This window comes from Corylus avellana, chromosome ca4 (genome assembly GCF_901000735.1).
Source record: "Corylus avellana chromosome ca4, CavTom2PMs-1.0".
In the NCBI taxonomy this organism is placed as follows: Eukaryota; Viridiplantae; Streptophyta; class Magnoliopsida; order Fagales; family Betulaceae; genus Corylus; species Corylus avellana.
The window spans coordinates 24568048-24590136 of NC_081544.1; the positions used below are offsets into that span (position 1 = coordinate 24568048).

At 32.5% G+C, this 22089-nt stretch overlaps 2 protein-coding genes across 3 annotated transcripts; both read left to right on the plus strand.

Annotated features, from left to right (window-relative positions):
* The first annotated feature begins 5827 nt into the window (after nucleotides 1–5827).
* Nucleotides 5828–14746, plus strand: LOC132179427 (ankyrin repeat-containing protein At5g02620-like). Its single transcript, XM_059592156.1, has 4 exons — nucleotides 5828–6164; nucleotides 7693–8671; nucleotides 9636–10181; nucleotides 14709–14746. The coding sequence occupies exons 2-3, from the start codon at nucleotides 7780–7782 to the stop codon at nucleotides 10178–10180; spliced, it is 1437 nt and encodes a 478-aa protein (XP_059448139.1). The 5' UTR covers nucleotides 5828–6164; nucleotides 7693–7779; the 3' UTR covers nucleotide 10181; nucleotides 14709–14746.
* A 3200-nt stretch (nucleotides 14747–17946) lies between these two features.
* Nucleotides 17947–21759, plus strand: LOC132179933 (DNA-directed RNA polymerase V subunit 7-like). Of its 2 annotated transcripts, none has more exons than XM_059592752.1 (2): nucleotides 17947–18090; nucleotides 19053–21759. In XM_059592752.1, exon 2 carries the CDS (start codon nucleotides 20913–20915, stop codon nucleotides 21480–21482), a length of 570 nt encoding a protein of 189 aa, XP_059448735.1. In that variant the 5' UTR covers nucleotides 17947–18090; nucleotides 19053–20912; the 3' UTR covers nucleotides 21483–21759. The 2 variants fall into 2 exon arrangements, with proteins under 2 accessions (XP_059448735.1, XP_059448734.1); XM_059592751.1 differs by having other exon boundaries at nucleotides 17948–18090; nucleotides 20904–21759.
* Nucleotides 21760–22089: the final 330 nt, after the last annotated feature.

Sequence of the window (22089 nt, forward strand, 5' to 3'; positions counted from 1 at the left end):
AAAAAAAAAACTAAAATCTCTAGAAAAATATTCTCGGGTTATAAATGGGACATTTGTCCCTTTAATAAAAAAATTATATATATATATTAAAAAATAATAAAAAATTAAAATAAAATAATAAAAAATTAAAGGTCTCTTATAATAAAGAAAATTTTGGTCCTCCCCATAACACCTTTTTTTTTTTTTGGGGGGGGGGGGGCGGCTAATTTATTCCGATATAATCGGACCAATCCAAGTGGGCAACATTTTTTTTTTTTTAATTCCATGGTGAAAGTGGTTAATAATGAAGAAGAACCCCAAAAAATTCTAAGCATTTTAATGTTTCTATATTTATATTGGGATTTTCAATAATTATTTATTTCTTTAGAATGAATATTACTTGGTCCATGCTACAACGCTTAACAGCTTCATTGGTTGGCCGAGGCCCGAGGACAATAAAGTAATGGGATGAGTACAGGAAACAGAAACCCGTGAGAAAAATATATATATATATATATATATATATATATATATATATATATATTCCCTGAAACAGAGGGAACGGTGCAATATGTGGTGGTTAAGTCTCCAGCCGAAGGAGTTTGGGACAAAGTGCGAAAGAGAGTAGTGGATGATACAAATTATTGCACGTGGCACGTAGTAGATAATTAAAATTATTTTTTAATTAATTAATTATATGAACACGTGTCAAATCGTAATTAGTGTTGACGTAATATTTCGTCACATTTTGGACAAAATTTTGACGGAGGGACCCTCTTTGTCTTTAAGCAAACCAGAATATCTCATGTGATAAAAAGTAAATCCTAAAGATCAAAAAATAAAGAAGTTAAACCACATGTGTGAATAAAGAATTTGACCTTAAAAAATATTAACAATTTTTTAAAAAGTTTATGAGAGACATTAAGATTCTAATGGATAGGGACCAAGGGGCCAAAAAAAAAAAAAAATAGCATAGGGGTCAATAGGCAAAAAAAAAATTGATGAGCACTAGATAATATGATAGTGCTCATCAACCATTGAATCAATTTTTACTTTTATTTTTTTTAAAAAAAGTCGAGGACTAATGGGTAATGCAACATTAGCTCAATGGTATGAGAGAGTGGGATGAAGATGAATATTTAAAATTAGGAGAAAATACCTTTTATCCCTTGAATTATCTATGAATTTGTAATTTTAACCCCAATGTTTAAAAAAGTAACACTTTACTTCTCCAAAATATTAATATTAACACTTGACCTCATGACGTATACTTTACTCCTTAATTATTTTATGTTTACACTTCACCTCCTAAATTGACACTGTATCCCCCCAAAACCTAATTTTGCCTATGGCTTTGCCTGTCTCTTCCTCTCTTATAATCAATCTCTCTTTTCTCTTTCTAAATTTAGTGTAACTATTCAAATGCATCTAAAAATATAAAAAAAAAAAAATGAAATTACCTCAAATCTTTGAGAAAAACAGTTCAAATTGATTTATTGATTAAGCACATATAACTATCTTCTTTTGGGACAAACTAAAAGTTGTACTTGTATTGATTATTAATTTTCTCCTTTTTCTTAAAATAATAAAATTTTAGTTGTTTTTGAATTAAGAAGAAACAAATCCATTATACATGAAAAATTCTAATTAGAGATTGTTAAACAAGTTTTAATGTATTTTAAAATATCTCAAAATATTTTTTCCTGTTTAGTGATCTTAGTTAAATGAACATGATTACATATCTATCTCATTTAATTCTAAATAATCGCCATTTTCTAGTGATGGTAGTGCCTACGTACCCCTGCACAAGCAAGCTAAAAATTCTTCACAAGTGTCGCCATTTTCTTGTGGTCCGGAGTTGGACTTGCTATAGCAACACTACAAAATTAACTAAATGCACGACGATGAAAGAATTCGACAACTTGCTTGGACGCAATATCTAATAATTAAAAGAGTGGATGAGAATGGAATTGTTAGAAAATCTTTATCCATATTGTGCACCATATATGTGGCTGCAGAGGGGACGATTGTTGCAATTTGGATTCCTCTCGTTCTCTTTCTCTCATTTGACAGGACATACAAATATACAATCAATCAATTCACTAATTAATGATTCCAATTTAATGGAGGCCGGCCAGGACACGTTGCAGGAATCTATTGTAGGATAGTTGAAAGAGAGGTTGGAGGTAGAGCCATAGCTTGGCCCATTTTAATCCACAAAATGGTGACAGTGGTAAGGGAAAAACAGTACTATCCCTAGAATTCTATGAAAGGATTAGTCAATTTCAAGTCGTTCCAATTTTTTTTTTTTTTTTTTTTTTTGTTCTTTTGAAAATTGTCATTAGATTAATAATTTTTTATTATTAAATTTTAATTTAATAATAATTTTAAGAATCATATTAATTTTAAGAAGATACGATATAGGATGACATTTAAAATTATTCTTAATCATTATCCTAAACTTAAACAGATTCAAACCCTTTATTTCATAGGATTTGATGTTATTATTTCACTAATATTTTAAAAAAGTTAAGAGTTATTTTCTTTATTCATTTGTGTTTATCTTTTTAAAGTTTTCCAAACTCGTCCATTTTTCTTCTCCTCTCCAGATGTTAAGCACTTAAGCAGCACTTATTTAGTGAGAGTAATATGTGAGGAGATCAGAAATCGGTAAGAGAAGAATAAGTGTTGAGTGACACATCACACATAGTTTGTTTTTTTTAATAAGATTTTATATACAATGGTTTTAAATTGAAATGTTTTATTAGAAAGAAAATTGTTGTTAAACAGTTAAGTTAAATTTATAATGTTTTAATCATTAAGAGTTTTTTGCTTTAGGTTGCACTGACAATAGAACTTGAGTTTATCAATCTTATACTACTACACCGGAAAATACAAGGCGCAGTAAAGAGTAATAATTGACCTCTTTTGTGAAAGCACCACTTTTTTTAAAAGTTTAAACTCTCTTTTAAGATAAAAAGCTCAATACATATATAGAATATTTAATTGAAATGTGAAGAAGAATCTGAACCAGCTTCAACATAATCTTCGATGAACGAATGAGCCTGATGTTTTGTCTTTTCCAACATTTACTAAGGATCTTTTTGGGATTTTGTGAACATTTTCAAGCTGAAACCTGGTCCAGGTAATACTAGTTGCGATTTTCTTGCCACTTTATAATTTTACCAAGGAAGTTCCAATGTCCGGCCAAAATATTGAGCTTGAAAAGCTTCCATTTTCAGAGTATATTAAGATTCCATTTTATTACGTACATTATCTATCTCATTTAATTCTAAATAATCGCCGTTTTCTAGTGAGGGTAGTGCCTACGTACCCCTGCACAAGCAAGCTAAAAATCCTTCACAAGTGTCGCACTCCGTCACTTGTGGTCCGGAGTTGGACTTGCTATAGCAACTCTACAAAATTAACTAAATGGACGACAATGAAAGAATTCGACAACATGCTTGGACGCAATATCTAATAATTAAAAGAGTGGATGAGACTAGAATTGTTAGAAAATCTTTATCCGTATTATGGATTGATATCTAACGAATCACTTGTTTGGGCCCATGATCGAAGAAATGGAATTGTTCCTTTGTTGGTACTTCACTGAACTTCCATAAATTCCAGAAAACCAAGACCAGAAATTTTACATTTTTTTTGTCATTATTTGTTCAAATTCGAAGCTTTTCAGATACATAAAGCATGGCCCTTTAAGGGGTCACAAGTTAGCCAAAAACTACCAAAAACCCAGGATATTTACTTGTGTTTTCTAAATTTAGTTTTTGGGAGAGAGAGGTGAAATAGGAAGGATATTGTTTGTTTCCAAAGGTATTTTATAGTCTTGAGTTTTCAAATGCATCAATATGCATGATCCAATACATATATAATATTATACAGCTGGAATTCGCATGTGTATACGCAAAAATGAGTTGATGATCAATTCAGCAAATATTTACCTGATCACTCGTCATCCTTCGAAATGTCAGCACAATCAAATTTTCAATGACAACCCCCCAAAATAAATGAAGAGAAAGAATAAGAACAAGCCATTCTTGGTGGCAATTTTAAGCCTTTTTATGATATCAAAATTATATATTTTCCTTATCATATGATAACGGAATCTAATCATGCAATAATGCCAAAATCTGATCATTATCATGTGATTTACATTTTCTTATATTGTACAATATTTGCATGGCCTATAAATAAGCATTTTTATTGTATTATCAAACAAGTAGTCAATACAAACAAGATGTAGTTCGATATATAGATCACTTTCTAGTGGTCTCTAAGCTAATTGAATCACTCTATAAAGTTGTGTCTTCTCTTTCTCTTACTTTTGCTTTCCTATATTTTACATATTTTATATTTTAATATTTTCAACATGTTATTAGGACACTTTTTGATGGTGAAAGTAAGTGTTTAAGGTAGAACCATTCCTCGGTTCTCTTATATTTTATATTAACAGTATTTTCTACGATTATTATTTATTTTTGTTAGCCCAATGAATTATTACTTGGTCCATGGACCATGGTAAAACACTTACCAGCTCATTAAGTTTGGCTGAGGCCTGAGGTCATCAATCAAGTAGTGGATGACAGGAAAATGTACATGAAACACGTGGAAAGAAAAACAATACGTGGTAGGTCTTTACTGTCTTTGTCTTACATCTTTTCATTTCTTTTACTTTTCCCCTTTCTTTCAGTTTGTTCATACCTGCTCAAATTATTTATCGAGGTAAAACTCTCTAAAAACTAGTGTGAAATTCAATTTTATCCTCAAGTTGTTACCGGCGACCTCTGGCGACCTCCGGTGAAATTCAATTTTATCCACCGTCGACCTCCGTCGCTCACCATCTCTTACTCCGGCGCAACGGTTCCGGCACTGGCGAAGAAGAGCGGGTTTTGCTCTCCCTCCCTCGCTCCTGTCTCTATAACTCTGGCGCAAAAAATCTCCGGCCACGGGCGAAGGCTCTCTTTCTCTCCATGCGTGAATCTGGAAGGGTCTTTTGCCTCCAGCACGTACACATAGAGCCTCATATCTAGAAAACTTCTCCACCTCTAATGCCTGTGAAACAGAAAACCCAAGTTCTTTAATGGGTTTTAAAGTCGAAGAGAGTGATTGTTGTTGCAGGGGAGAGAGACTTGTATGTGAAGAAGCCATGAGGAAACGTGGATGTGAATACAAAGAAGGAAGTGAGAGGAAAATATGGAAAACTGCAGAGAAAAGAAACTGCATTAATTGGGTTAATTGGTTTTCCGTCTCAAAATTATGATTTGTACTATTCTAAAATTTGATGAATTAGGATTGATACCATTAACAAAGACGTTTACAAAAATTTTAATAACCAATTTTGTGTGCTTTAACTATAACTTAATGCGGTGGATCTGGTGAATGGTAACGATTAATTTGCTAAAGATTTCGTTTTGGAATTATATTGCCATAACACCCATTTGTTGTTGTTCTGTGTGTGTTTTTTTGTCATTTCTTGGATTTGGTAATGGTTGATTCAAACCCGGTTTAGTTTCTAGTAGTTTTTTTTGTCCAAATGAATCAGACAAGGTTTCACGTCTTCTTAGTGCTTGCAAATGTTAGATGTGCTTTGGTGTGCTTGATGCAGATGGCCGGAACTCGTTCTTCTTCGCTGGTGACAGAGATCGCCGGTGGAGGGTAAGCGAGGGAGGGAGAGGGCTTTTTGTGGTTTGGGGAACGTGAGATGACAGAGGAGAGAGAAGCTTCTTTTCCTTCGATATTTTTTGCTTTCTCCTGCAACTTGATGCCACGTAAGTCGGGAAACAAAATTCGGGAAAACCTTCGGAATCCCTAGCATTTCTCTTCCCCTTTCTTTCAGTTTGTTCATACCTGCTCAAATTATTTACCGAGGTAAAACTCTCTAAAAACTAGTACGAAATTCAATTTTATCCTCAAGTTGTTACAGACTTTGCCTGCCTATATATTTGGGAACAACGTTGCCTTACTCCACACTACTCATAACCATCTCACCTGCCTTCTTTTCTTTGTTCTTTCTCCAGTGATCATTTCTTCGTTTTTCTTTCATCTACATCTCCCCATATCACTTTTTCTCTCTCTCTCTCTCACACATAGTTGCTCAATTTGGACATATCGACCTGAAGTGACTTTCATATCAGAAGCCACGACTTAAGACTGTCATCGTCACCACGGTAATTTCATCATATCTCACCGTTTTGCTCAATTACTTAGGATGTTTGAGCTTTTTCTCTCATTTGGTTGTTGGCATTTAGCTATGAAATTTCGCTTGCTTCAGATTGCTGGTGGCGATGTTAGGTGTAAAAAATCGTTAATCGCTTAGGCTGTTAATAATCACTAACTGTACCCTTATTTTATATATATATATATAATCATATACAAAAACGACTTCATTTTAGTTTGATATAATGTTTTTGTTTGAAGTTTAATGATATTCATCTTTATTCATAATAATAATAATAATATTCTTAAGCTTGATTACATTTTGAAGCCATCTAATTATTTAGAAAATGTTGAAAGTCATCTAAAACATGCCTTAAAAAAAGGTTCAATTAAAGCCCGAAACACCAAAATAGGCTTAAAAGACCAATTTTTTTAAAAAAGCGGTTATATGGTGCACTTATGAATTTCAATAACCACTAGCCGAAAGTTATTTATAACTGCACCTAAGGCGGAACAATTACAGAAAATTCGATAACTCTTTAAAGCGGTTGCAACTAAAGGTAATAATTGCCACCCTGCAGTCGCTTGTACACCCCTATACTAATATGCATATTTTTTGTGATCATGAGTTGTCATTAGAGTAGCTAGTTGGGCTGAAATAGCGAGCAGACCAAGCGCCCTATTCGCTAACCGCTTTTGAAGGTGGTTAGAAAAAACTACTAACTGCCTAGGACGGTGTGGTTAGCGGTTTTATGATTTGAAAAAATCGCTAACCGTTTGTATACCCCTATACTGCATTTTTTTTTTTTTATCATGAGTTGTCATTAGAGTAGCCAGTAGGTCTGAAATAGCGGGCATGCCAATCGCCCTAATCACTAACCGCTTTTGAAGGTGATTAGAAAAAACTGCTAATCGCCTAGGACGGTGTTGTTAGCAATTTTATGATTTGGAAAAACTGCTAACCCCCCACACACACGCGCGGTTTTATAATTTGGAAAAACCGCTAACCTCACACGCGCGCGCGCGCGCACACACACACACATATATATATATATATGAAACGACGTCGTTTTGGTCTCTTTTTTTTTTTTTTTTCTCTTTTTTCATTTTAAAAAGCGGTTAGTGGTACCGCTTAGCGGAGGTGATTATCCAATTTTACTAACCGCTTAGGCGGTTGTAAGTAGCAGTTTTAGCTAAAAATCACTTATCGTAACTGCATTTTCACCCTTAAATTAGAGTAAGCGGGCAATACTGGAGTATGTGCTACACCTGCAACACTTGGACAAAGGGGAATTGAATTGGATGAACAAATTAGACGTTATTAAGACATATGAACAAAATTATGGTTTCCTATAGCCATCTATAGACGCCCAGAGAATTTTTTTAAAAAAAAAATTCAGATGATCAATTTATGCAATGTCTACAAGGGGATGACATGTTAATTTTCGTGCTCTTTCTCCTTTCTAAAATTCCTTCAATTACTATTTGCTTTCCACATGACCTTGTGCTTAGTTCATGCTATATATTTGTGAAGTGCAGAGCAGAGAGTATACAGGGGGGCAAAGAAACTATTAGTAGACGGACCATCACTTGCTGGAGAGATATTTATAATACTCTATTCAAAGAATGGATCCCTCCAATTCCTTTGAATCTCAAGCATCTGTTAATGCTAATCAGCCCGAGCAAACAGAGACCATCACTTTCATGAATCGTGATTACTACAATGCTGCAGCAGAAGGCAAAGTCGAGGTCTTCAAAAATATCATCGATCCTGAGCCTCTTGACCTCTTACTAACGCCAAATAAAAATACAATCCTCCATATTTACATCACAGCCCTCAATTCTGGATCCAATTCAACCACCCCCAATGCAGGAACGGAATCAACAACCCTTATTGGACGATTAGGATCAACAATTAACTTTGTGAAAAAAATTCTCAAAATCTGTCCCTCATTATTACGGCAAGCCAATGCCAAAAGTGAAACTCCATTGCACACTGCGGCAGGATCAGAACCAACAACAACCCTCAATGCAGGAGCGGAATCAACAACCAACTTTGTGGAAGAAATTCTTAAAATGTGTCCCTCATTATTATGGCAAGCCAATGCCAAATGTGAAACTCCATTGCACATTGCGGCAAGGTACGGGCATGATGGCATAGTGGAAGTTCTAATCGAATATTGTGCCCAAACTCGCGCCCAAACTCGCCATGATCAAGACCTTGAAGAGGAGATTGAACCAGTAAAGGAACTGCTGAGGATGACGAACAAAGAGAAAGACACGGCTTTGCATGAGGCTGTACGTTATAATCACCTTGAGGTGGTAAAATTGTTGATTAGTAAAGACCCAGATTTTTCATATTCTGCTAATGATGCTGGTGAGACTCCACTTTACATAGCTGCCGAGAGAGGGTTTGAAGATGTGTTGTTCGAAATTTTAGACAAATGCAAATCACCAATGCATGGGGGTCCCCTTGGTAGGACGGCTTTGCATGCTGCCGTAATGCCGAGTGGCACAGGTACTACCCATTTATTTTCTCAATGTTGTATTTGCATTGTTAATTTAGTAATTAATGAGTAATCCAGCTTTAATTCTTTAAAGTTTGTTATAATTTTGATAAAAATTATGTGGTGGACCAAAAATAATAAATTCATGAAATATATAAATATAATTTTGATAAAAACAAATTATGTACGTGGTGGACCAAAACATAATAAATTCATGAAATATATATAAGGACGCTTGATGTCTGGTATAGAAATTCAACAATCATATAATTAAGTTTCTAAATTGAATTATTTTCATAAGAATTTTTTTAATAAACAATATGATTATTGTACTTTACATAGATGCCGAGAGAGATATCGTCGTTTCCCTTATTAATTTCACTGTTAGAGGTTCAATCTAAAATATCGTCGTTTTAATTATAAGTTAAGATGTTGGTAATTTGAGTATATAAACCTATCTAGCAAAAAGTCATTCTAAACAATGACGTAACAGCCTTAGTAGCTTCAAATCATAAATCTTTGGTGATTGCTAATTGATTAATGAATCAACATGAAAAAAGAAAAACAGGTTATATATACTTTTTGTTAAAAGAAGAAATTACCTCTGCACTTAAAAATAATTAATAATCATATATAGTTGCAACGAAAGCCACGTTAGGTAGCTGTAGAGAACATAATTAATTTATACTATTTATGAATAAAATTAACAAATTAAGGCCTAGGAGATTAAATAGAAACTTGATGTAATCCATGTTCTGCATTTGTCTGTTACAGTTCAACTCATGAAAAAGATATAATGGAAGGGAGTTGATACAAGAGATTATTAATGTTAATTTGAATTTTATGAAGAAGGTAGAAACTAAACTTTAATAAATTACATTGATTACCTTCTTCAATTAATCTCCTGACAAGTACTCTTGCTTAATTGTGTCATTTAGAAAATCATTAAATTTTAACATATTTAAATTATTTTAGGTATGATTAAAAGAATTCTTGAAACAATTGATGGTATAAGTAGAGAAGTGGACAATAACAGATGGACCCCGCTTCACTTGGCTGCATACTTCGGCTATGAAAACATAGCAAAGCAATTGTTGGATAAAGATAGAGAAGTAGCATACATGAAAGACACAGAGGGTAGGACACCTCTTCATATTGCAGCTCAACGTAGTAACGCTAATACAATGAAGGTGATTGTAGAAAGGTGTCCAGATTGTTGCGAACTGGTTGATAACAGAGGTTGGAATGTACTCCATTTTGCTATCAAAGTACAGAGATACTATTTAGAGAAAATCATGGATATTATAATAGAAAATTGGTCTTTTAGCAACCTTTTGAATGAGAAGAATGCCGATGGGGATACACCTCTTCATTTCTATGCCACTACTTCTTCGGAATCATTAATAGTGTTAAAGAAGTTCGTTCGTCACCCTCGACTCGACAAGATGGCCTTCAACAAACAACACCTCAACGCGCAGGAAATCGTCTTTGCAACTGAAACACGTTCACGTACTTCATGAGGTAACACATAATTTCATCTTTCATCTTACGTATTGCTTTATTTTTCTGTGTTTTTGGTTATTGAGGTGGGGCCATCTAACAATGTTTGAAAACCCCCGCTATTTCAATTATTTGTCACAACGAACCCACCCCCATCCCAAGAGAGGACAACACCACCATCACTATTCACTAACAAACGGTACCGAATCTTTACCTTGTATTCTCCATTTATATTATTTAGTGTAAGCTATACACACTAAAAAACATACTTGAAAAAAAAGTTTGATGGAGATGGTGGTTGCCGTTGGTTCTTTTTCAAGACTCCATAAAAATTCTTGTATTTATCACCAACCAAATCTCTTTAATTAGTTTTTGTTTAAGGATCATCCATCCGGTAACTATCACTTTTTGCCTCTCTCATAATCAGTCTCTTTTTTCTTTTTCTAAATTTAGTATAAGTGTTCAATTACATCTAAAATTATAATTGAATATGAAATAACCTCTAAATTATGGATTAAAATCACTCATTTATATGCTCTCTCAAATACATACTTCAAAATTATTTATTTATTAAGCATATATCTGCTTTTGGGGAAAAACTAAAAAAAATTTACTTTTATTTTTTAAAAATAATTCTCAATTTTTAATTTTTAATTTTTACAAAACACTTTTCAAAACTTTATCAAACTAATTCTCAACTGTTCTCAGATTTAACACCCACCTAATTTATTATTTGTTTTCAAGTCAAAACACTTCTTAATAAAACTTTACCAAGCATTCCCTCATTTTTCACCTTTTTAATTTTTCGTTGTTTCTTAAACGCACTGCAAAACATGACATTTTCTATAATTTTATTTAAAAACGAGTGTTTAATTTATGAAATTACCGGATCAAATGCACTGTAAAACCTATATCAGTAAAAAAATTTGTTGTCCAGCTTCCATGTGACATGGCCTTTACCAATGAGCCCTCAAATAAAGTTGGGTTAGCTTCGCCCATGGGCTAATCACGATGATGGCATTCCGATTGAGTCTTTGCTTTAAAGACTTTGAGTCGTGGGCCCCATTTCCAACCCTTTTCAACTTCAAATTGGCAATTCAATTAGACAAAAATTAGCTACAAACTAATATAATAAAGTGATATGTGTCATTTAGCATGTGATAAGTATATATTGCCAACAGAAATTTGCTACGTACTGGTTTATAGCTATTTCATATAAATCAATATAATAAAGTGACATGTGTACTTTAGCCGCACATGTTTTTTAACAACATGTGTTTCTTACATTTTTTTTAATTGATATGGACACATGTCTTATTATATTAGTCTTAAGAAAATTAAAATTTATGACAAAAAATGAAAATGTACATTAGGGGCTATAGCCTATAATAGTGTCTACTTGTTTTACTATTTTTTTTTTTTTTTTATGTATTAAATAAGATGTTTCTACATATTCTCATTTTCTATAATAACAGTAGCCTCATGTGCTGCATCAACATTATAAGAGATTCTATTATCTATATATAATATATCTACCACATCAGAAATTAATGTTTTAAAACCCCCAAAAAATAAATGACGATAACCATTAGTTTCAGGAAAGAAATTAAAATCCGACACATAATTCAGCAACAAAATTCATATTTTTGGCCAAAAAAAATTATTCAACATGAGGTATATAAAAATCCGTAGTAAATCATAAATAGAAAATTCAAACTAATAAAAAAAAAAACACATTAAATATGAAATAACCTCTAAAATCACTCATTTATATGCTCTCTCAGAAATATAGTTCAAATTTATTTATTGATTAAGCATATATAACTATGTGCTTTTAGGGGAAAACTAAAAAATTTGTACTTATATTCAATATTAATTTTCTCACACGATGTTAAACTATCAGTTATCCCAAAAGTTATAAGTAGTAAATTTAATCACTTAACCATTACTTTAACACTCCCCCTTACGTGTGGGCTCAAACACAAATTAAATTTTAGTTTCTTATGAATTAATTAAGAAAAAACAAATCCATAATTAAGTCAATAGAATTATTATACATGAAAATTTCAAATCAAAGTATTGTTAAACAAATTTAATGTGTTTTAAAATCTCTAAACATAATTTTTTTATTTAGCGATCTTATTTAAATAAACATTAGTAAATGTCAAACTATTTTTACAAATCTATCTAATTTAACTCTTAAGGCCTTGTTTGTTAAACAACACTAACATTCCCAAATACAATTCATTTCATTCTTCAAAAAAATCAACATCAAAATATTCTCACTTTTATATCACATCATTTACATTTATATTATATAATTTACTTTTTACTACTATTCAAATAAAAAAATTACTACAAAACAAAATTTTTTTATTTTTCAATACTACTTTTTTACTTTTTTATACTAATTATTATACTTATTTTTTTCCTCACCAAACAAATACGGTGCAATGTTGTTTGCCAAACATACTCTAAATAATCATTTTTCTTCCTTGAATGGGGTGTTTGTCTTTTTTTACTAAATTAAGTGCCAATTGAGTTTAGTGGTTTCAAAAATTGCCATTTAAAAAAATAATAATTTCAAAATACAGTTAATAAAAATACAGTTAAGCTTTTATTAAAATCATAGATCTAAATTTAAAATTGTGATTTGATTTTTTAAATCATGTGTATTCAAAAATGTATCCTTTTGTGTAAGGTGAGAAAATGTGAGGGCGTGTTTGGTGAACTTTTTACTTTTTAAATGCAAAAAACTCTTCTCAAATACGGTATAACAAATGGATTTTCAGATGTGGTCCCTACCATTAGCAAACTTTTTAAAACACTCTTCCCAACAAAAAAACACAATTTTCTCAAAAAAAAAAAAAAAAAAACTTAATACTGTATTTTTTAAGGGTTCAAATTGTCTATGTACAATTTTTTTTTTTTTTGGTTTAAGGCATAGTGGCCGCTGATTATACCTATAAAAAATAAGTAGTTAAAATAATATTTTAAAAATTGAGGTGGTGTTGTGACTACATGATGGCGATGACCATTGTTTGGTGGCCATGCAGTGGCTACCAACGATTTTGGCAACCCCGCAATGGCCACACAGTTATTGCGGCTCCGTAGTGGCTGCCAAATTACCACTATTGTGATGACACTATTATCATGGTTTTTTAATTATTATTTTACCTTTTATCCTTAAAAAATATTTCTCAATTTTTAATTTTTACAAAACACTCTTGAAACCTTTACCAAACCAATTCTCAACTTTTTTTCTTCTCAAATATAACACCCACCAATTTAATTCTCAATTTTTACTTTTTTTTTCAAAACCCAATACACTTGTTTTTAAGTCAAAACGCTTCTTAAAACTTTACCAAACATTCCTTTTTCACCTTTGTAATTTTTTGTTTTTTTTAACGCACTGCAAAACTTGACATCTACAAGACTACAATATTATTTAGAAACGAGTGAAATTATTGGATCAAATGCACCATAAAATTTATATCAGTAAAACATTTGTTTTCCAGCTTCCATGTGACATGGCCTTTACCAATGAGCCCTAAAAGAAAGTTAAATTAGCTCGGCCCATGGGCTACTCACGATGATGGACGTCCGATTGGGCCATTGCTTGAGTCGTGGGCCCCATTTCCAACCCTTTCTAACTCCAAATTGGCAGTCCAGTTCAGCCTGCCATTTATATACCGGATAAAGGGTGGAATTGTTAAGGGCTAATTTCATAATTTTAATTAGAAAGGGATGATTATATTGTGTCATTTGAGAAGTATAATTGACTTTGTCATAAGGCGCATGTCATGGACCAACACAAGTCAAATGGCTTAAGCATTCTCACCTTTAAGAGTAAAAATGTAAAAGTATAAAGGATATAGGGCGATGGTTCAATAGTTTAAGAAAATTTTCAAGTGATCAAGGCATGTATTAGGGTGTGGGATTGAATCTTCACAATGGAGAATCATTTCATATGCCTGATTAATATTAGCAGTTAGGCTATGACTATATGTTAATTTGTTGGTCTTAAAAAAACAAAAATCTATAAAAACAACTGATAATGTACATTAGGGACTATAATAGTTTCTACTTGTTTTACTATTTTTTTTTATTGATTAAATAATTTGTTTCTACATATATATTATCATTTTCTATATTTAGAGTAGGGGATTTAATACTGTATAGCTTCATGTGCTGCATCAACATTATAAGAGAATCTTTATATATATAACATATATCTACCACATCATCGATTAATGTTTTAAAACTCCAAAAATTGAATTACGATAACTAATAGTTTCGAGAAATAAATTAAACTCTAACACATAATTCAGCAACAAATTTCATATTTTGACAAAAAAAAACAAAAAAACAAAAAAAATTATTGATCATGAGGCATATAAAAATCCAAAATAAACCATCAAAAGAAAATTCACCCTAATAAAAAATTCATATTAAATCTCCTTATAAAATAAAAAAAATATTGTACGTGTTATTTTTATTACAAGCTATATAAAAATTCCTAATAATACCAGTATAAATATTACACAGATAATTGAAATTTGGAAGGCATTGGGTCGACTACCTCAACGGGTAATAACTTACGAAAACGAAGCCACAAGCCTGCCTTCGTGGAAACAGCAGTTAAAGGACAGAAAAAAAGAATATCGAAAATCAATGTTATCAATGTTGCAAAAAGCAACTGAAGTCCATTTGGTAGTGGCTGCACTGATTGCAACAGTAACCTTTGCAGCATGTATTACCATGCCTGGTGGATTCGTTGGAGGAGAAGGCTCACACTCAGGCTCTGCACTTTTAAGGAGAAGTGTTGCTTTCAAAGCGTTTGTTATTACGGATACCATATCCATGGTATTGTCGAGTTCTGCTGTCTTCATTCACCTGTTGATGCCATTTCGTTTCGTCAAGGATATTAATGATGAAAAGCGTCGCATGAAACTTGTCGTTTGGGCCTTCATCCTCATTTTTGGGGCAATGGTAGCAATGGGACTCGCATTTGTCACAGGCACATATGCTGTGTTAATGCCTTCCCATGATCTTGCCATTGCCAACTGTATCGTTGGCTTAACCTTCTTCACCATCTTATTTACTGTGTTTGGAAGACGTTTTGCCCCATCCCTCGAACGATTATCCGGCTTTTTTTATTTGGAAGAAATTGATTAAAATAAGTTATATGTAAATAATCATTTTAAGGGACTAAGACAAGGGCGGTACTGGAAGTCTGTTTAGTTTCTGTTCATTTCTTTGTTATTACTATTTTAATCTCTTAGGCATAACTTTGCATATGTGGCATGATAAACCTATCAAATTCATACTGGACTTGCATGAAGAAATGTCAATTGGCATTTATGCTCTTAAAAATTGGACAAAAAAAAATATAAAATGCCTTATTAACACTTCATTTGGTATGCGAAATGACTATTATATTAGAAAAAATAATAGCAATTACTGGGAATGAGAAAATATAGAATGGAATATCTAATTCTATTATTTAATTTAGTGACAACACATTTTCTCTCATTAGAATTGTACCAAAATTACTAAAATACCCAAAATATATATAATAAAGTATTAATCATAATTTTTAAATAAAAAAAATTGGAAAAATTGCTTTCAACATGATTTTATATCTTTATTTTCGGTGTTCTTTCTTTGGGTTAATTAGCGGAGCCTTTGTGAATAGACATGAGGGATGATGTTCATCTATGTTAAAAAGCAATACGTTTTAGTGTAAATTAAGGCTCTTCTAGCAGTTCCAGTTTTAGCCTATAAATTAAAGTAGTTCTTGTTTAATGTTCTTTATGTAATTTGGCTAGTTAGCGGAGTCTTTGCAAATAGACGTAAGGAACGGTGTTCTTCTCTATTAAAAAGAAATATGTTTTATTGTAGCTTCGGGTTCTTCTAATTCCAATTTTAACTTAAAAATTAAAATGGTTCTTATTTGAATATATTACGTTCAACTGTGTCTTGAATGATTTGTTTTGTTTACCATGTATTAGAAATTAAAAATAAGTTCTTTGCCAGGTTTTTGGTTTTTTGTTTTTGTTTTTTTTTTTTTTTTAGGTTTGCAAAAATAATAATAATAATAATGAGATTTTTTGGAAAACTTTTTCAGTTGCTCAAGAAATAGCTATTCCTCTCTTTTCTTTTCTTTTTTAGAGGAAAACTAGTCACTTGGTCAAATTTTAGATCCATTAAAAATTAAAAACTTGAGCCCTATTTATCTCAAAATTAAAATTCATGTACTTTTGAGACAGTTTCCTACTAATTTCCTTTAAATTTACACTACAAGTTGTGTTTCCAAAAAAAAAGAAAAAAAAAAATTGTAACGAGTTGTATTTTGCAACATACTAGAATTAGCATTCAATATGTGATGATAGGATCTCGAAAATATTTCCAAATCTTCTTGTATTCTTTGGTCCTTATCTCATCTTCACACTTTTCAAAATCACTATTAAATCTATACTATCCATAGGTGGGACGCATAGCATGTCTCTTCATTCGACGGACAATTGGTTGCTTGTTACCCTTATTTCCATATTAAACTTTATTTATTTCTATAAATAATGTAAATGTCGTATGGCTGAGAATTACTCAATCGAAAAAGAGAATGATTTTGTTTCCAAAGGTGTTCATATTGAGTTTTCAAATGCATAGTATGATCCAATACAAAAAGCAATGACCAAACCTTTTGCACCCAAATGCAGCTGCAATTTGCATGTGCGCACACAGAAAAAGAAATGATTAGTATTAATAATTTGTTGATATTTTTTTCATATTTTTTTACAAATTCAATAAATTAACTATTAAATTTGTGAGATCTACAATTGACTTATATGATGTTCACATAAGTTCACAAATTCAATAAATCAATCATTAGATTTGTGGGGTTCACCATTGACTTATATAGAGTCCATAAATTTACAAATCTAATGGTTGATTTATAAAATGATACGAAATAAATATGATCAAAATTTGACACCAATCGTTTTTCACATAAATAAGTTGATACATGTACTTCACGCATCATCCTTCTTTTTTTTTTTCTTTTTTTTTTGTGAGTCGCATCATCCTTCTAAATGTAAGCACAATTAACTTTTTAATGATACCAAAAAAAAAAAAAAATGAAAAGAAAGAAAAGAAGAAGCCATTCTTAGTGGTGGTTTGCCATTGATAAATAAAGCTTTTGTTAAAAACAAAAAAAAAACAAAAAACACCTAATTTTTAAATTTTTTTTCATCAACTTTTTAGAGCAAATAATTGTTTTTTTAAGCACTTAGGATTACTATTTAAAAAGCAAGTTAGGAGTACTTATTTGAAAATGCGCGAATTTAACCAAAATTACAATTTTTCATAACAAATATTTAATAAAAAATATTTTTTTAATATGTGTTACCAAATGTCTTTACGATTTTAAAAAGTAGCGATTTTAAAAACGTAATTTTTAAAATTATATTTATTGAAATCACAATTCCAAACGAACCCCAAATTCCTTAACCTACAAAATAAGGGTTGAGTCAGATAATTTTATTGGACCAAACCTTTGATCCATATTCATTTGTTTTGTTTTTTATTGATACTGATAATGTATTCGCTGGTCTTTTTGATGGTGTTGGGGTTCCTATCCTAGTATCCTACCTATGTTTTATTTTTATTAATGTTAATATTATCATTTATTTGCCCCAAAAAACGGAATTACTAATTTTGCAAGATAAGGTTATGATAACTGAGTTGCCAAACACGGGCTTGAGGGTGCGCACTGTATCACACCATAATCGAGAATATCTAGGCTGCGCAGGGTGTTGCGTCGTCTCACCCAGTTTCGTCGGACCCTCCTCAACCTTCGCCTTCGTTTCTTTATTCCACCACCACATCTCCCCCAAGCTCTTTCAGGTTTCTCCAAAATTAAAACCAGGTTCTTTTTCTTAAACCCTTCCCTCTATTTTCTTTACTTCTAATCAAAATTTGCTCCACTGGGTTGCTTTTCATTCCCAGAATGACATTTCTTTTATGCACTAGATTGATTATTGGGTTATCTTCTTCTTCTGGGTCCTTGTATCTTTGGTTTAAAGTTGGGTGGTTTCAAGAATTGTGAAGCTTTCTGTGTATTGGGTATTTTATATTTTGAAATTGACTTTGAAACTTTGTTACTTCTCCAGATTTGAGTTGACAAGTTTTAATTGCTAATTCTAAGTGGCGGCGCAGTAACTGATAGGACATACACTTCCATATGTATTTAATTACGTAAGTAGAAATTAGATAGGAACCGCAAAACGCGCAAATTTCAGTTGAAGCATCGAAATGAAAATATTCAACGTTTTGTCTGTGCCAACCAAGTGGTGCCTTAGTTCAAGGAAGCTTTATTGGTTAGAATTTTTAGATTTGGTTGTCTGATAGAATCAGTTTCTTTGTCAAAAAACCTTTTAGAAATGGGAGTTTGAAACTTTAAATCCTTGTTTAAGTAAACAGAGCATGTCAAATCTCTGTTGAAGTTTTACTTTTCATGGTTGATAATTTGATTCCAGGGTGAAGTTTCTTAGCTTGGGAATTGCCTTTCATTCTTTCTTTTTCTTTTTTCCGTTCCCCAACTAGAACTAGTTTTTCTTTCATCGAATAGATTGGGTTGATAGGTGACTTTCTAATGCTACAAGCTGCCTCCCTTTCTTTGGAGTCCTGCTTCATATCAATCTCTTTTACCTCATGTTTGGATGTGCAAACAAAACTACTTGGCTTTCTCTTACTTTTGTGATGTTTGGTTCGCAGAATTTAACTTTCTCCCGACATCCACATTAGAAATGCTTTGATAACCATTTCTAATCAAATATTAAATATATGGTATTTGATATCTTTTATTTTTATTTTCATTTTCATTTGTAGATTAGGGTGTTCATTGTTGAACCGGTGGTGCAAGTTGGTTGGTTCCGTTGATTCCATGAAGTCCCCTACTCTGGATTAAGAATGAGGATATGTTTGAAGAAACATGAAAACAAAATATGCGTAACTAGAGGAAATGGCGACAACAGGAGAAGGCAATTCGTGCCATGCTACCTAGTCTACTCATTGACTTCTTAGTCCTAGATTTCGAAATTTTTCCTTCTGCAAGTCTAATGATCGCAACAATCTAGCGAGCTAGATTTAATGATCCAATTATGTATATGTCTAATATTAGTGTGGGATAAAAATGGCAAAAATAATTTCTCATTTTCTTGACACAGAATTGGACTATAAAAACTGAAACAAAAAGAACCTCTCAGATTAAGGTTTGAGGTTAGTCCTTAAAAGCATCTAGATAACAAAAAGACAATTAGGGTCGAGATGACATAATTAAATATCAGTTTCTCAATGATAAATACGATTCATAGTTTGAGCTTTTTTTTTTTTTTCTTTTTCTTATTTTATAATACATTGAACCTGTTGGTCGTTGGTTTGGATAGTTCCAATAATGTGTAAATCCATAATCTAAACTGGTGATAAGTTGGTACTGATTTTCTAACCATAAAGGAAACAAACAGATAAATTGGTTAGGCCAGGTTGGGTCCATTGATCCTGGTTGCACAAACTAACTTGCATACTCATGTAGATCAACCATATTACTGCATACCATGCAGGAAGTTTATGCCCTGCTGAGTTGTGTCACCCTTGAATTTCCATTTTGGGACTTACTCACGCATAACAATTCTGAATCTGCTAATATTTTTATCATTAACTGGGTTGTAATGGGATATTTTTAAGTTTGTTTCCTCACATTAGTACCAAAACTATACTAAATATATGTGCCTGTACAATCTCTACAACTCTGCTTAGTTTGCTTGGCCTAGTAAATTTTATGGTCTCAACTCTAGCATCTTTATAACTACAGATGATTGTGGTATCCATTAACATCCGCACTTGAATGCTTTTTTTTTTTCGTGTATAAACTTTGCCAATGTTTTTATTCGCATGTGAAAGAAGTAAGAAATTGATTGGCTTATGAAAATATAGTATGGACAATGATTGAAAAACTCCTGTGCAGGAAGGATTTTTTTTTTTTTTTGAACTTTCGTAGTTCCCATGAGCCTCACATGGCAAAAACTTCTTTGTTGTGACTACATGACATTTAGTGTGTAACCTTTTGAGGCCAACATGGTGGGTCCATATCGAAAATTATGATCATATTTATATGTTGTATGCATATTATTACTGTAGTTTCATGCATAATGATACAAGACATCTTGTAGTTCTATAGAAAAAGAAATAGGGGAAGGGGGGAGGAGGGAAGGATGGGAGAGATCATTATTGCACAGAGAGTTGAAGCATAATCCACACATAATTTCTTCTTTTTATATATATATATATATATTTTAGTTGCAAATATCATGTTAGGTTGTCTCAGGCGTATCGTAATTGCTAATCATTAATATTAAATAAACAAAGCTTGAGAAGAAGTGAAATGAGTAGACTAGACACCATAATTTCGTAATCAACTGGGACTTAATTATTTGGAACTTTGGTCACATTACATCTTTCCATCAATTGACAATGAGATTGAAGGCCACCTCTGTGATGGCCTTTTGCAATTGCCCACCCCCCAATACTTCCTCTATATGTTTATGGAGAGATTCTTCAATTTCTTGTGTAAAGCAAGTTATGCACTTAACTGACTTGGATTATCCTGGCATGTTTTGTTTGAATGGTTTGGTTTATTGATTTTCTGGTTTGATTGAATATCTTTTGTTCATTGTGGACTAGAACTCGGCTATGTTCTGTGAAGTAGAACTGCTCAGGGATGTGGCTGTCCTTGCGGAAAACTTGGATAGAAATGGACTTGTTTCCCAGAGGTCCATCATCACACGCCTGTTGGAGGACTTGCTGAATGAAAAGGCCAGCAAGGATCATGGTTACTTTCTTGCAGTAACCAGCTTAAAGAGCATAGGCAAAGGAGAGGTTGTGGATGAGTCGGGGGATGTTTTCTTCCCTGTAGTCTTTAATTGCCGTACCTTCTTACCTTTCAAGGGAGAGATTTTGCAGGGAGTTGTTCACCGCATATTTAGGCATGGGGTCTTCTTGAGATGTGGACCTATTAAATATGCTTTTATCTCAGCCCGGAAAATGCCAAATTACCAGTATGTTGCCGGGGAAAATCCAGTCTTTTTGAGTAATGAGCTTGCAAAGATAGAGAATGACGTCGTGGTGTGTTTCATGGTGCTTGGTGTGAGATGGATAGAGAAAAGGGGGGACTTCACAAAAGAATTTGTGATGCTTGCCGGAATAGAAGGTGATTCCCTTGGACCTATTTCATTGTCTGGAGCCGATGAATTCAACGTGTAAATAAATAAGAAAGACAGCATGAGCATGTTTCTTTGTAGATGATTTCAAGGGCAAACTGATTTCGTTTTATTTATATTCTTTCATTTTTGGTGGGTGAGAATGATATACTGCAAATGGGAAGCTGATGCGTCTGTGAGATATACATGTTTACTGATATCAAGTATCAACTATAACTTGCAGCTAATTTTGTTGCGAGTTTCGAAGGATATATCCTTTCTGTAATCCGAAGGAACGCTGATGCACTTCTCCCTTTACATATTTGATGCACATGTTTTCATTGATATGAAAATACAGCTGCCACTCAGATAGGCAGTCGAGCTCTACTGAGTTATCGCTGCTTTGAAGTTGATTGACACTGAATTTACATGAAACATTAGAGAATATTAACCTCTCAGCCTCTCATGCTTATTGCTTCAATTTGGTTTATTAAGATAAGGCTAATGAGCATTTCAGCCATAACCTCATTCATGAGCCGAAGCAAAACATATACAATTAGTCAATTAAAATAGAAGGTGGGCTTTGGACACAACATGACTAGTTTTATGACTTGAAGTTGAAGAGACCCATTGATAGTTGACAAGTTAAGCCTTAAGATAACAATTCCGTT